Below are 13,406 nucleotides of genomic sequence, written 5' to 3'. Positions count from 1 at the left end.
ACACCTCAGCTGCCTGCTTAGAAAATCTTTTCTATATTGATGGTGTGTAAATGAGCAGAAATTATGACTCTTTGGTGTTTGATGGATAGATGGTTGTCTAGACCAGCATAGGAGATGGAATAGATCTTAGCTTTACTGAAGCACAGAAGTGTAATGACCTTTATAAACCCTGGGCCCCTTTCTTAAATCTGGGGGTGAAAACAGGGAGCAAAGATGTAGAAATTATGCAGCAGCCATTATATAACCAGAAAAAAATGAAAAGATGCTACAAAGAATCTGTTCTATTTCAGGTCCTCCAGGGAAACGAGGGAAGAGAGGTCGAAGAGGAGAGTCTGGTAAGTGACTACCTTGTGTAACTCAAGTTCTGCTGTAGTAGCACTGTTTGTTCCCATCAATTAGTGGTGCCATTCCCCTGTTGGAAGGTGTGTGTACGTTTGGCACTTCTAGACCTTGAATTTAAGAAGAGGTCCTAATTTCCAACAAATTCTAAGAAGGTAGCATTGGCAAAATGTTGTCCATTATGGTTTGCTAACTACAGACACTCCCAGCCCCCAGTTTTAGCTTGCTTGGTGATCAAGGTCAACCCAGCTGTGTGTTCCTTGGTGGGATTCTCACCCACACATGGTATGGCAATGTGACCATGTGGCCTCTCTCTGGGTGACCAGTGTGGGGGTATTTATTTGTCTTAGCTCTTTAAGGAGAACACCTCAGAAGGCTCTATTATATTATCCAAGTGGCAGTTGGTCATACTGCTCTGCCATTCTTATGGAATGTAGAAGTGGCTCCTGGTCCAGCCACAGGGCTTCAGTGATGACGAGCAGTGTCGTTAGTCAGTCTGGAGTTTCCATGTTGCCAGTGAGGAAGTGGAGCAGTGAACAGAGCTGCCCAGGGCTGTTACAACCCTTTTGTCCTGATTCCCACTGCAGTAGCTTGCACTTTCAGGACAAATTCCTAGAGGTTAAGTAAAATAGGAAAGGTCAAATTAAGATATTTCTGAAACCAAGGTACAGCAATAAGGGAGGCCAGTTACTGCTCTAACTCCAAGATGTCTGAGATGTCAAGAGGGTCAATGTCCAGAGGCTTTCTTATAAGAACATCAGTTCTTCTTTCATGACGACTCCAGTTCTGGAATGGGGCTTTCCACTAGCTAGTGTCAGTGTTATCAATAGTTAAGACAACCACTGGCCAGGTGTTGAAATAATAGAACCTTAGCTTGTCATGAAGAGCAGGCAATAGGCTGAATAGGGGATATTCCATTTCCTTTCCCCCCAAAACAAACAAACAAAAAAACAGATGGTAAAGTGAAAAGAATTATGCAAGTTCACCAACCAGGAGGGATGGTTGCTGATTTCTGAGTAGTTCTCAAGAACTGTCCTTAGGCCTCCTGAATCTAGATGTCTGGACAGAGTTCATAATAGAAGCTTTATCACGGCCTTTAAAAATTAAATGTTAGGATTAGCATACACAGTAATGGGACTCATTTTGGCATCTTCTTGCATATGTGTTACGGCAGTTTGTTCTCATTTGTTCAAATTCCCCAATACCTGCCCCACCCCATGCTTCCCCCACTCCAGCTGGTCCCCCCAGTGTAGTTTTGAGGGAAAAGAAATGATAAAAGTAATCACCAAAATAATCTTTTTCAAAAGATTAGAAGGAAGATGAAAATTGTGTACTCATGCAAAGTTCTATAGACAAGATAAAAATCACCTCCCAACTGCCTAGTCACTTAGAGTTGGTGTTTGGAGCATATGGTGTGTGAACTACAGAAATGTTCTCAGCTTTTGCCTGTGCTCTGGTTTGACGAAACCCCTGGAGACACTAGGACTGGGCTCGTATGTACTGACAGAAGCATTGAAGGAAGGTCATCCTTCAAGGAAAGCTTTCAGCAATTAGGATGGGCTTTGCTGATTTGAGTGTGTTTATCAAGTTCAGTTCTTAGGAGTAGGCTATCAAAAGTTGTCAAGATTCTCCTGGATCGTATTTTACTTAGACTCACATGTATTACACAGTTTTATTTCAAGTTCCCTGGGTCTCTCAGCTACACGTGAGTAGCTTTGGAGAACCCAAAAGTCTGTCCAAATCCTATGTACAATTTGTGTTTGGGCATATGTTTATTCTTTCCTGTCGTCTCAAAGTCTGTGATATAAAGGAGAGACTTGAGAATCACTGGGTTCTAAGTGTCTTTTGTGCTTAGTGTTGTGATGGGGTTTGTGATGGTTCATTGTATTAACCAGTTTTAACATTTGCATCCACTGACTTCTCTTTCTCTCTCCCTGCATCCTGCCCACAGGTCCTCCTGTAAGTATTGCCTGATGATTTCGGCCCTCTACATTAATCAAGATCCACGTATGTTAAAACCTTGTTAAAAACAGATATGGTTGACGCTCTATTTAGAAAAATGTGACTGACCTTTTATGAATGTTTAAATGTAGAAAATGATTTCCTTACTACACAATTTTGGGTCATGTGCTATATAGAATGCAATGTTGGGGTGGACTATATTTTTTATGTTGTCACACACTGATTATTCTCTCGAGACTTTGGGGTAGCATATGAAGCTTCTGGTTTTGAGTCTTTTTCCTGGAATTCTGAGGTTTTCTTTTGCAAGCAAGTCTCCAAGCTATTTCACACTTCTCTTTTCATCTGTTTAAACTCGTGTCTGAGATATTTGGATTTGCTGGTCTACCAAATGTAGATGGCAACATGATCATGGAAGTGATACCCCCTGTGCGGCCGGGACCAGTCCTCCCTTCTTAGACAGAACTCCCTTTGAAGTCTGTTGGAGGCTTGCCTGCATAAGAGCCTGAGACAAGGCCCTTGGAGAGTTTGTGTTCCTTTCTTTCCTCGAGTAGGTCATAACTGTGGCATTCCAGTCTGCTTTGCACTCACAGGAATAGATTATCTTGTCAGCTTTGAGCTCGATGCATTTTTGAGTAATATCCTGGCTATCTGCTGTCTGACCCTGGTGTTTATGCTGTGCACCGGGCCTTTTCAGTAGCAATGATCGTTAGCCTTGAGATAGTTTCTCATCCCAGATTCTACGTGGCCAATTTATCTGAGGCCAGCACAGTCCAGGGAGAGGGATTAGCACACACTTGTTGACTTGCTCAGAGGAAGCATTGGCTTCTAAATATCTTTTGCAGTCTTCCTGCCATGTTCAAGGATGGGACATGAATCATGTTTGCAATGATCTTGCTACTGTGATTGACTTATCTGCTCTTTCTTAGTGCTAGGCAGACAGCATGGCCCAGATCTAGAAACCTTTACTCTTTGCCTTCATATTTAAATTTCTGTCTTTAAAACTCAAAACAAAAAAACACACTGCCCCAGAGGAAAATCCCTGGGTTACGGGGAGGGGGTAACATGTTCAAGGCTTCTTTCTGTGGAATTTGTATTTGTCATACAGATTTGAGAAGTTCATTCTCATGCCTACAAGAAGGTGACCTTGAAGATGCAAGTAGATCCTATTTGACCCATTAAAACAGCATGTAGGCTTATTACCTGTGTTTGCTTGGGCTGTCTCTTAGTTCAGATTTTCTTATAAAAGATTTTGCACATCTTTTCTTACTGTATAGAAAGAAAGAAAAATAAAGAGAGAAAGAATGAGCTAGGTCTCAACTATTTGGTGTGCAATTGTAAAGGTACTTTGTACACAAAATGCCATGTTTATGCATAGCAGTCCTCTGATATTACCAGCCCTATTTTCCAGTGATGAAACTGGGGTTCATTTAGATTAATTCCATAAGGCTGCATAGCTAAGGGCTTGTGAACTTAAAATGCAGTCTGATGCATCTGATTTTATATAATTTCAGCTTCCTGCTTAGATGTTAATGATTGTGTTATAACACAGACCATTGTTATATAAAGTTAGGCAGACCATGGTTAAACCACATTCCCTGGCATTAATAATTACATACAATAAGAGCTTGGTCAGTCAATGTAAAATGGCTGCATTATAAAGCAAGCATGACCGCCCCACACACAACACACTCTCTCTATCTTGACTTCATTTCAAACAAGTCATGAAGAGGGCAACAAACTACTTCAAAGACATAAATTGTGGGCATGTGTGTTCATGCAGAGTAAGAGATAGTTCAAATTGTTCTCGTGAGGGTTAGATGAGAAACCAGTTGTAGTAGCTTAAATGAGAAATGCCTGCCCACATAGGCTCAATCAGTTGAACACTCTCCCTGGCTGGTGGCGCTCCTTGAGAAGTCAGGAGTTACAGCCTTGCTGGAGGGAGTCAGTCTGCCTATGCGTCTGCCATGCCTCCCCCATGATGAACTCTTACCTCTCTGGAGCTAACCAAGAATAAACTATTCCCACAATTCACTTTTGCTCCTGGTGTTTTATCACAGCAATAGTAACTACTGGTACACTAGTAGTTGAAAAAAGAGGAGAATATATGTAGACTATGCAGCCTCTTTTAATGCAATGAAGTTGTATCTTGTTGCCTATGATGCAGTCCTCTTATGGGTGAAATTATCTCACAGTGAAATTCTGTTGAGCCTCTCATTTTTAAGCCCCGTCCAGGATTTCTAAGAAGTAACCATCTTCCATCTAATTTTGCTTTAGAATAGGTAGCTTTATAGGCAATCTCTATGGTATGGGTTATATTTGAATAAATATTAATGAATAGTGGCACTGTTATGATTAGATATATTTACTATCAATGTATTTATCTACAGACAGCATCCAACTCTTGGCAACTTTAATGCCTTACATTTCATATTTTAAACATCATTTCAATTTTATATGTACCTTTTCTTTTATTCTTTTCCATGAGCTGAAGTCTAAAGTTGATGCAATCCTATTTTTAGAAAAACTTTATTTCCCTAATTTGTGTCCTTAAAATGTTCTCTGCTATCTCCACAAGTAAGAAACTACTTCCTGTGTAGATAGCAAGGTGTGTTACTATTTTAACCACAGGTGCCTTTGCTTTCATTCTCTATTTTTCACATGACGGCCATGGGGAGTCTGATAAGTTGACAGTCTTGCTTCTGGTGGGTAGCCCTTGGCACAAAACCTATAGCAAGGATGCCCTCCAGAAGTCTTTCTTGCCGGCCTCCTCGGGTGCTAGGACTTCCTGTGAACAGAAACTGAGGAATAGCCTTGTACCCTGCTGTTCACTTTCTTGCTCTTCACTTTAATTTCTTCATCAGAAATACTCAGTAAGTATAAAGGGCAACTTGGGCACATTGCAGTAATCCACAATGAGTTGACTGACCTAGGGGAGGATGGCATATCTTACTGTCTTTTGTTCTTGCTAAAACTCACCTGTTTCTTGTTACCCTCTCCCAGCAATATTCTCAGGATTAAAAGAATAAATAAAAAAACATGCTTGATGATAAAATTTATCAACTTCCTACTTATATTTTCATTTGATATATTTTGGAAAACTTGGATATAACACACTAGAATGTGTGGGTATACATAATTACATGCTTTTCTTGTCAATTTCTGTATTTTTATATATTGAGGTTATTTATGATTTAAAACTTGAAATACAACTTGAATAAGATCTCACATATCAATTTAGAGTAAGCTGTTAAGCCTTAATCCTTTTTGACAAAAATATTTATAAGCAACTTAACTGGAGCAATTTTATGATTATAAATAGGATTTGCCGGTTTTTCTATTCATCTGCTTTTCTTCTCGTGGAGGTAACACTTGAGAATCCTGCTCTAAGGATCTCCATGCAGATGCTTTAGGCCTCTAGCTCTGATAACACAACTGTATTCACTCAAATTATATGTTAAATCATTGTGTTTGGTTTTGGATAGCTTGTGTAGGTGTGTGTGTGTGTGTGTGTGTGTGTGTGTGAGAGAGAGAGCAAGAGAGAGAGTGAGAGAGAGAGAGATGAGGCATCTTCCTCAGTTGTAGTCCACCTTGTATTTTAAGACACGGTTGTTCACTCTCCCTGGAGCTCACCAATCTGAGAGCTACCCATTGAGCTCCAGGAATTTGTTCTTCTGCCCCTCCAGTGTGATGGTTATCCCACACCCATGCCTTACTTTTAATATGTTAATATGTATTGGGGAATCTCTGGTCCTTGAGAGCTTAACAGCAAGCACTTTGCAACTGAACCATCTCTAACCCCTTTTTTAGGCATATATATATATATATATATATATATATATATATATATATATATATGTCCTGAAATATAAAGCAAAGACTTAGGTATGAATTGGGAAAATAACCTCATGATTTTGAAAATGAGAAAATATCTCTCCCCCATTCTTACAGTCTGTCCTTCTGTCCAAAAGGAAGTTCTACTCAAAGTCGCCACAGGCCATAGAATCAAGCAGGTCTAATAACTGTAGCCAGACAAAGAGTCAGGAGACCCTTCATGACTGACTGTTTTACTTGTATGGGTCCACCAAGCCCTATAATTACTCTTGATTGACAGAGATATGATGTTATTGTTGGTAGCTTGAACCCTCCGAGGTGTGAAATCCGATGCTGTTGCAAGCCTGTTTTGTTCCATCCACCTTCAGCAATTGTCAGCTCAGTTTGAATGTTAGAATCTTGTTGACAGACGAGTGAGGCAGCCGGAGCCAAACTAAGCTTACACTATGGAGGATGAATTAGGAAAAGAAATCTTTGAAGAACTTTAAGACACAAAACTCTGACATCTCTACTGCATAATGAAGAAACAGCTTAGGTTCTCTCACTTGAAAATAATTCTTTTCCAGCTTATAAGTACAAGTGATAGCAATTACTCATGTTTTGCTATTTCATGTATCAATTTCCATAACACCTTTGTGACCAAGACTGACTATACCCATTTTATAAAGGAGGAAACTGGGGGATGGGCCCATCTTATAGCTCGTCCTACAGTGTACATCAATTACGAGCAGAAGTAGAATTTGAACCCAGGTTTATCTCTCTACAAAACTCATTTCCCTCCATGTTCTAAAGATGTTTTCTCAGGCAAGTTGATTTTTAGTGTCACTGTTTGATGCTGCAACGATAAACAGCACACTTACTGAAAGTATAAGTATTTATTGTAGAAACTACTCACAAGAGAAAAACAAGCAACCCAGATGAGCAGAGTATTTTTCCGCCACCAAACTGGAAGCCGGAAAAGAGAGCGAGACGATCTGCTGATCAGTCTTTTATTCCTTTCTCAGTAGGTAGTTCACTGCCTATGTCCTAAAGTGGGTGTGGTTAGTGGTAATGGTAAACCACCCTTTTACTACCTCATCTGTATGTGCCTCTAGTAAGTCACATGGCTAATGGCGGAGTACTGTTCCCTCCTACAACTGTCTTCTCTGTAAGTAGCATCCTTATTGTACCTTACTCTGCCTGCTGTCTTGCAACTTGTATATAGCCTTTCACATTGGCGCTTGCTTAAAGTAAACTTACACATGACGTAAAGAGCATCAAGTGAGAGCATGTTCCCTAAAAGCTTGGCCTCTTGAGTTAAGAAAATCAGCAAGTTTTTCACATAAAGTTCTTCTATGTCTTTGTCATGTTCTTTCCCTGTTGCACTGACACAGTAGTCTGACAAAGGCAACTTGCCAGGGTGGTGGCTCATTTCAGCTCATGTTTGATAGGGTCAGTCCATCATGGCGGGGGCAGCTACGGCAGCAGGATCTGCAGTCCCATTCCATCTGCAGTAAAGAGGCAGAGACAATGGTGTGTCCTCCCCCGTCACTGATGTAACCATATGCACGCTCAGCAGCCCATGTCCCCAGGGATTCTAGATCCTGCCACATTCACACCAAACACGACCACTCTTTCCCCGCTAATAGGATACTGTTGGTGACTGAAGACAAAACTGTTTGTCTTGTAGGAGGTGGTATCAGTACAAAATACCTGGATAGCTGGATAGCCAGAGCATTCACTGTAGCAATGGAAAGGAATGAAAACCCGGACAGTTGCTTTATGTTTAAAGGCCTCTTATGGGTAGAGTTAGGGAAATGGTAACAGGCTGTTGTATTAGGTGAATCATTTTGTTTCTTGGTTAGGGTTTCTGTTGCTGTTATAAAACACCATGACCCACATGAACTTGGATAGGAAAGGGTTTCTTTTATCTCATAGCTTGTAATCCGTAATCCAGGAAAATCATGGCGGGAACTCAAGGCAGGAACCTACAGACAGGACTGATGCAGAGGCCATGGAGGTGTGATGCTCACTAGCCAGCTCCCATAGCTTGCCCGGCCTGCTTTCTTATTCAACCCAGCATCACCTGCCTAGGGGGTAGCACTGCCCACAGTGGGCTGGGCCTCCCAAGTCAACCATTATCGAGACAATACCCCATGGACGTGACTACAGGCTAATCTGGAGGAGCCTTTTTTTCTCAAGAGTCCTTCTTTCCAGATGCCCTAGCTTGTGTCCAGTCGACATAAAAACTAGCCTGGAGATGTTGGGGTCTTACATAGATGTTTGCCTCCTACAGCATAGGATAAAAAGGGGGCTGTAACTGTGAACTCTTAAGGGAAGAGCCCTGCACACCCCACCTTTTTTTGAGTGGTTCAGGGATACAGATGGCAAAGTTCACCCCAATTTTTGCATGTTTTCTGTACTCTTCTTTACATGGGCTACAGTGCCAGCCAGATAAAGCAGACCTTTGGGATTGTGGAAGTGGCATAAGGAATACAAACTCATCTTCAAATTGAGATAAATCAGGCTGTGTGTGTGTGTGTGTATGTGTGTGTGTGTGTGTGTGTGTATGTGTGTGTGTGTATGCTTTAAGGAAGAGGAACAAACAGATATATTAAGAATCAGTGATACTGTTCTTTGCAACATTGTGTAGTATTTATGCATACCATCTATTTGAGAATGGCTGTAGCTTTGATGTCAGATAAGAACTGAGATCTTACTGGTTTGCCATACTGGACATTTATTCTTTGAATGTGGTGTAGGACTGTGCTTCTTACAGGGGCTCAGGCCAATGGAGACGATGCCATCTTCATAGTACATTCCAAGACTCCCTGGGGGTTGGACAGAAGATGCAGAAAGAAAACTGAGGGTCAAGTGGGGGATGTCCCACACCAGTACTAGAAACTCAGGATGTTGTATATCATACTATCACTTCTACCCAGAAACACGACAAGCGTCAAATCAGCTGCCCAGATAACTGCAGGGGATGTAGAGAATGATAACTGGACTCAAAATAAAAGCTAAACAAATCAGGGAAGAGAAAAAGAGGGAGCTGAAAGAGCAATCCTTGTAAGTTAACACATAAGTAGGAGAGCAAAGAAGTCATACTTTTTAAAGCTGTGGATACCAAACCCAGGGCCCTACCACACCCTTGGCAAGTGCTCTAGTGTAGAGCTACACATGCCCTAAGCTCATTCAGAATTCCTAAAGACATTTCAAAAGGAAACATATCAGATCACTGGATACCTGCACACCATTCTGATAGCAAGTCCACTAACAAATGAGGTGTCCTGTCACCCTGTCCCATTTTGCTTTCTTGTCACCAAATTCTTAGTCACATGGCTGAGTTCCTAGGACTGCCTGCTATGAAGACATGTGGACATCTCATGGGACAGGTTAGGGAAGTGACTTGGTGATTTGTGAAGCAATAACTGTCAATAGCAAGGAAGCTGCTTTAGAGTTAAAGGCTCTTGCAAAGCAGCTTGGACACGTTTTGGAAGTAGTGTTTTTTAGCAGGGTCAGATGAGCGATTTGAGGGATTGCTGTCCCTCATGAGTAGTTGAGCATTAACCATACCCAGGAGTGTGTGCACACTAAGGGGATCTTGGTGCCTCCATTCCTCCAAAGTAGCTACTTAGAAACACTGCAACTGCCCTGCGCGCAGGAGAGCACCTGCCCTAGTTCTCATTCCATGGCCCATGAAGCATCCCACCACCACCACACATTTGCCTGAAGTTAACTAAATGTAATCTTTATCTGGATATTTCCCATGGAACTCTAATATGGAAAGATTCTCCTCCTTCCATTATTAAATACACTTCCATTTTCAGTCTGGTAGAATTCGGAAAAAAATCACACCTTGAAATCTGGTATTGCAGTCTTCTTAAATTTATGTACTTCTAACGTTTGTTTCTGAGAAATTATCAAAAATTATTTCTTCATGGTCAAAGAAACAAAGGGATGCAGAGGCCAGAAGATGCCACAGGATTGTTAATAGCTAGCTCAACTGCTTATTTAAAAGATAGTATACTGATTCACTTATCAAGACTGTCCTGAACATCTGGAGCATGGCTTCTCCTCTGTTGTGTACGGGGGCGGGGGTGTGGGGCGTAAAATGGCAAGTAGGACACGGCCTTGTCTCTAGAGACCTTAGAATCTCATTGAGAACAAAACACAAACAGTGGAGTGATGGGGAAAAACAATATTATGGGGAAGAGAAACAATGGGAAAAGAGGTTTGTTCACGATCCACCCGGTGCAGTGGAAGAATAGCAGGGAAGAAAACAGTCCAGATTTGACATGGAGGGGAGCCAGGATCCATCTGGATCCGGTCAAGGTGATGGTCTTCTATGTGGCTTCCTTCAAAGAATTTAACCTTTAAACGTCTTTGAGGTACAAGGAAGAATGTTATCTGTGGAAATAACGAGCAAGTGTCTTAGTGAGGCTGGAGCCCAAGGATAAGATGAGAAGAGCGAGGACACCCTGAGAAATACGGATGGCAGAGGACCTTGTGTGCCTGGCTAAGTCTTCAGAGGATTCAGACAGGGCAGGCGTGACCAGAGGAACATTTCAGAAGAGCACTCTTGCGGAGGACCTTCCAGAGGAGAAATGGGAGGAAAGAAATGCTTAGATAACTATTTCTGTGAGAGAGAATAGCTGGGGAGATACAGGGGACGGGGCAGGTTTAGGTGGTGTCACTAAGGCAGACATGCTGCCCTGTGTGGCCAGAAGGAGTAGTGAGGAGGAGGGGGAGGGGATGCTGGCTCTCAGGCATCCCTCTGGCAAGTGATGTGCAGCGGGATATTGGGTAGAATAAAGAAGAAAAGGCCTGACTCAGGCATGTCACACTCTGTGGCTGTGCCAGGTATAACTGGCAGATCTCACTAACGGGGAGTTCTTAATTCTGGTAAGTTTTCCCGAGATTTTGCTTTCATGGCAGAGAAAGTATGGCAGGTGTGATGGTTCATGTGTATTTTCAACTTGATTTAATTTAGAATCACCATAGAAAACATGGGTGTGTCCATGAGGACATTTCCAAGGTTGGAGTGAGGAGGGAGGAATACTGCCATTGTGGGTGCCACCATTTCCTGGGCTCACGTCCCAGCCCGAACAAAATGGAGAAATAAGTGGAGCACTAGTGCTCATTTCTCTCTGCTTCCTGGCTGGGGATGTAGTGTGACACCACGCCTTCTTCAAGGTGGACTGTACCTTCAGACAGTGAACCAGATTAACCCTGCCCCCTGCCCCATAAGTTGCTTTTATACAGTATTGCCACAGCAATGAGAATATTGTAGCCTAGGACAGCAGTCCACAGCATGGCAGCCGGGCGGAGAGCATGCCTGTGCTAGGATGCTTTCCCATTTTTCTCCTGTTCCATCTGGGCTCCCAGCCTGTGGGATGGATGACTTATATTCAGGGAAGACCTTCCCCTTCTCATTAATCCTCCCAGAAACACTTGCACAGACACACACAAAACTGACTTCACTAATCTTGCTCGTTTTCCTTAACCTCGTCCAGTTGATATCAAGCTGCCCCATCACAGAGGTGATGCATGGCTTCACCTGAGATAAGGTACCTGGAAGGTCTGAGGCTTTACAGAGGAGGTGAAGAGTGGTCCAGGAAGATCCATGGATTTATAGAGTGGGAGGAAGTGTGGCCTGGGGGAAATAAGTTAAAGATCACTCCCTGGGGAAAGCAGAGTAAGGCATAGTGCTGACACCTCAGGAAAAGCAGAGACACGTATTTTCATTTCCATTCTTTTGAGTTTGGGTAATTGGAAAGACATCAGAGTAGAGATACTTACCAGCTTCAATAGGTACCAAGCTCTTGTCCTTTTAATGAGAAATGATGTTTACTTGGGTATTTTTCTCTGTGCCCTCGAGTTCTGGCATGGTTGGAGTGCATGTAGTCCTGCAAAATGGATAATGAAACTGGAAACAAAAATATGGACGCTGTCTAACAAAAGGGATTCTTTCAGGATTAACTCTAGAAAAACATCCATCAGGGCATCTAAGTATGTAGAGGGTTATAAAGTTGTGGGTGCTAGCAAGCCTAAAATCTGTAGGTATGTCAATGGGCTGGTGTGCATGATGTTTGGGAGGAAACCCAAACTCATGTCCTCATGTGTGCCCAGTAAGTTCTTTACAACTGTCCCAACTTCCCAGAGCCCTGAGATGGGATTGCTGCATTTCTTAAGGTAGTGTATCTTTTGCAGGGAACCTTGACTTTTGCTATTAAGGCCTTTAGTTGATTGGAAGCCTATCCCTCGTCCCATGAGAGGAATAAGCTTGACTTAAATGTCACTCAGGAAAGTACAATCACATCTTAGCAAATGTCTTCATGGTAGCATCTAGCCAGTGTTTGATCAAATGCCTGAGCTCCACAGTCCTGCCAATGTAACACACACAAACAAGAATCATTATTGCACCAGTGTCTCTAAACAGACACCATTGAAACTGCTTCTCAAACCTCAGCTGAACATATATCCAGGTCTTGTGTTGCTTTCTTCTGTCGCTGTAAACCCTTCCTCCTCCTTCCTTGGATGCCTTGACTTAATTCAGTTTTCATATTCTATGTTAGAAACCTTCAACTATGACTGGGAAATGTAATACATACATGTGACTTGGCAAGCATTCAGCTAATAAAGCAATATGTTGTTGGATGTTAGATACCAGAAGCCCTCTACATAAATGAACTTCTCTGCACCAGGATGTGGGTAGAACTACTCTATGGGTACAAAGATAAATATTTAGAATTAAGCCTGACAACATTGTCATGTTCACTTAGACAATCAACAGTAGCATGCTCTTTCATTTGGCCCATGACCTCTCCAATCAATGGGTTTTGACCAGATGTGTAACATCAGATGCACAGTCCATCCAGTCCAATAGTAAAACAGTTGGTTAACCCCAGTATAGTTGCTCCATGATCTCTGCCATAGCCATATCTTGTCGGTTCGGTTAGTATGCTTGCAAGGATAGTGTTAACTGGGTGACACTGTTGGTGAACTTTCTCCCTTAGCAGCCTTCATAGCATCCTGTAGTGCTGGAAACACTAGTCATTGCTCTACTTCACTTCCCAGTTTTTAAAGGAGACAGACTTACAGTACATGGCTAAGTGACATGCGGACAACAATGGCGGGAATGCTCAGATTTGATCTCTTCATTGCAAATAAATCAGGTGTACACTTTTGAGAACAGTGACAAGATGGACTCCTGCTTGACACATTTCAATATTGAACACGCCTGTATGGCTGGCATTTGAAAACCCATACTTAGCAAGGTGGAGTTGACTGTG

General features: G+C 42.2%; 1 protein-coding gene across 8 annotated transcripts in view; it reads left to right on the top strand.

The window, feature by feature from the left end:
- Col25a1 (collagen type XXV alpha 1 chain) overlaps positions 1–13,406 on the top strand; it is a 376,783-nt gene that overhangs the window by 187,231 nt on the left and 176,146 nt on the right. For all 8 annotated transcript variants that reach the window (XM_040751789.1, XM_021234540.2, XM_021234538.2 and 5 more), the window contains exons 3-4: positions 291–335; positions 2,291–2,298. In XM_040751789.1, coding sequence (XP_040607723.1) covers positions 291–335; positions 2,291–2,298 — 53 coding nt within the window. The remainder of the gene's footprint in view (positions 1–290; positions 336–2,290; positions 2,299–13,406) is intronic.

This window comes from Mesocricetus auratus, unplaced genomic scaffold (assembly GCF_017639785.1).
Source record: "Mesocricetus auratus isolate SY011 unplaced genomic scaffold, BCM_Maur_2.0 Super-Scaffold_100009, whole genome shotgun sequence".
NCBI classification, from domain to species: Eukaryota; Metazoa; Chordata; class Mammalia; order Rodentia; family Cricetidae; genus Mesocricetus; species Mesocricetus auratus.
The sequence above is the reverse complement of the archived record's forward strand: the minus strand, read 5'-3'. Positions and strand labels throughout refer to the sequence as shown.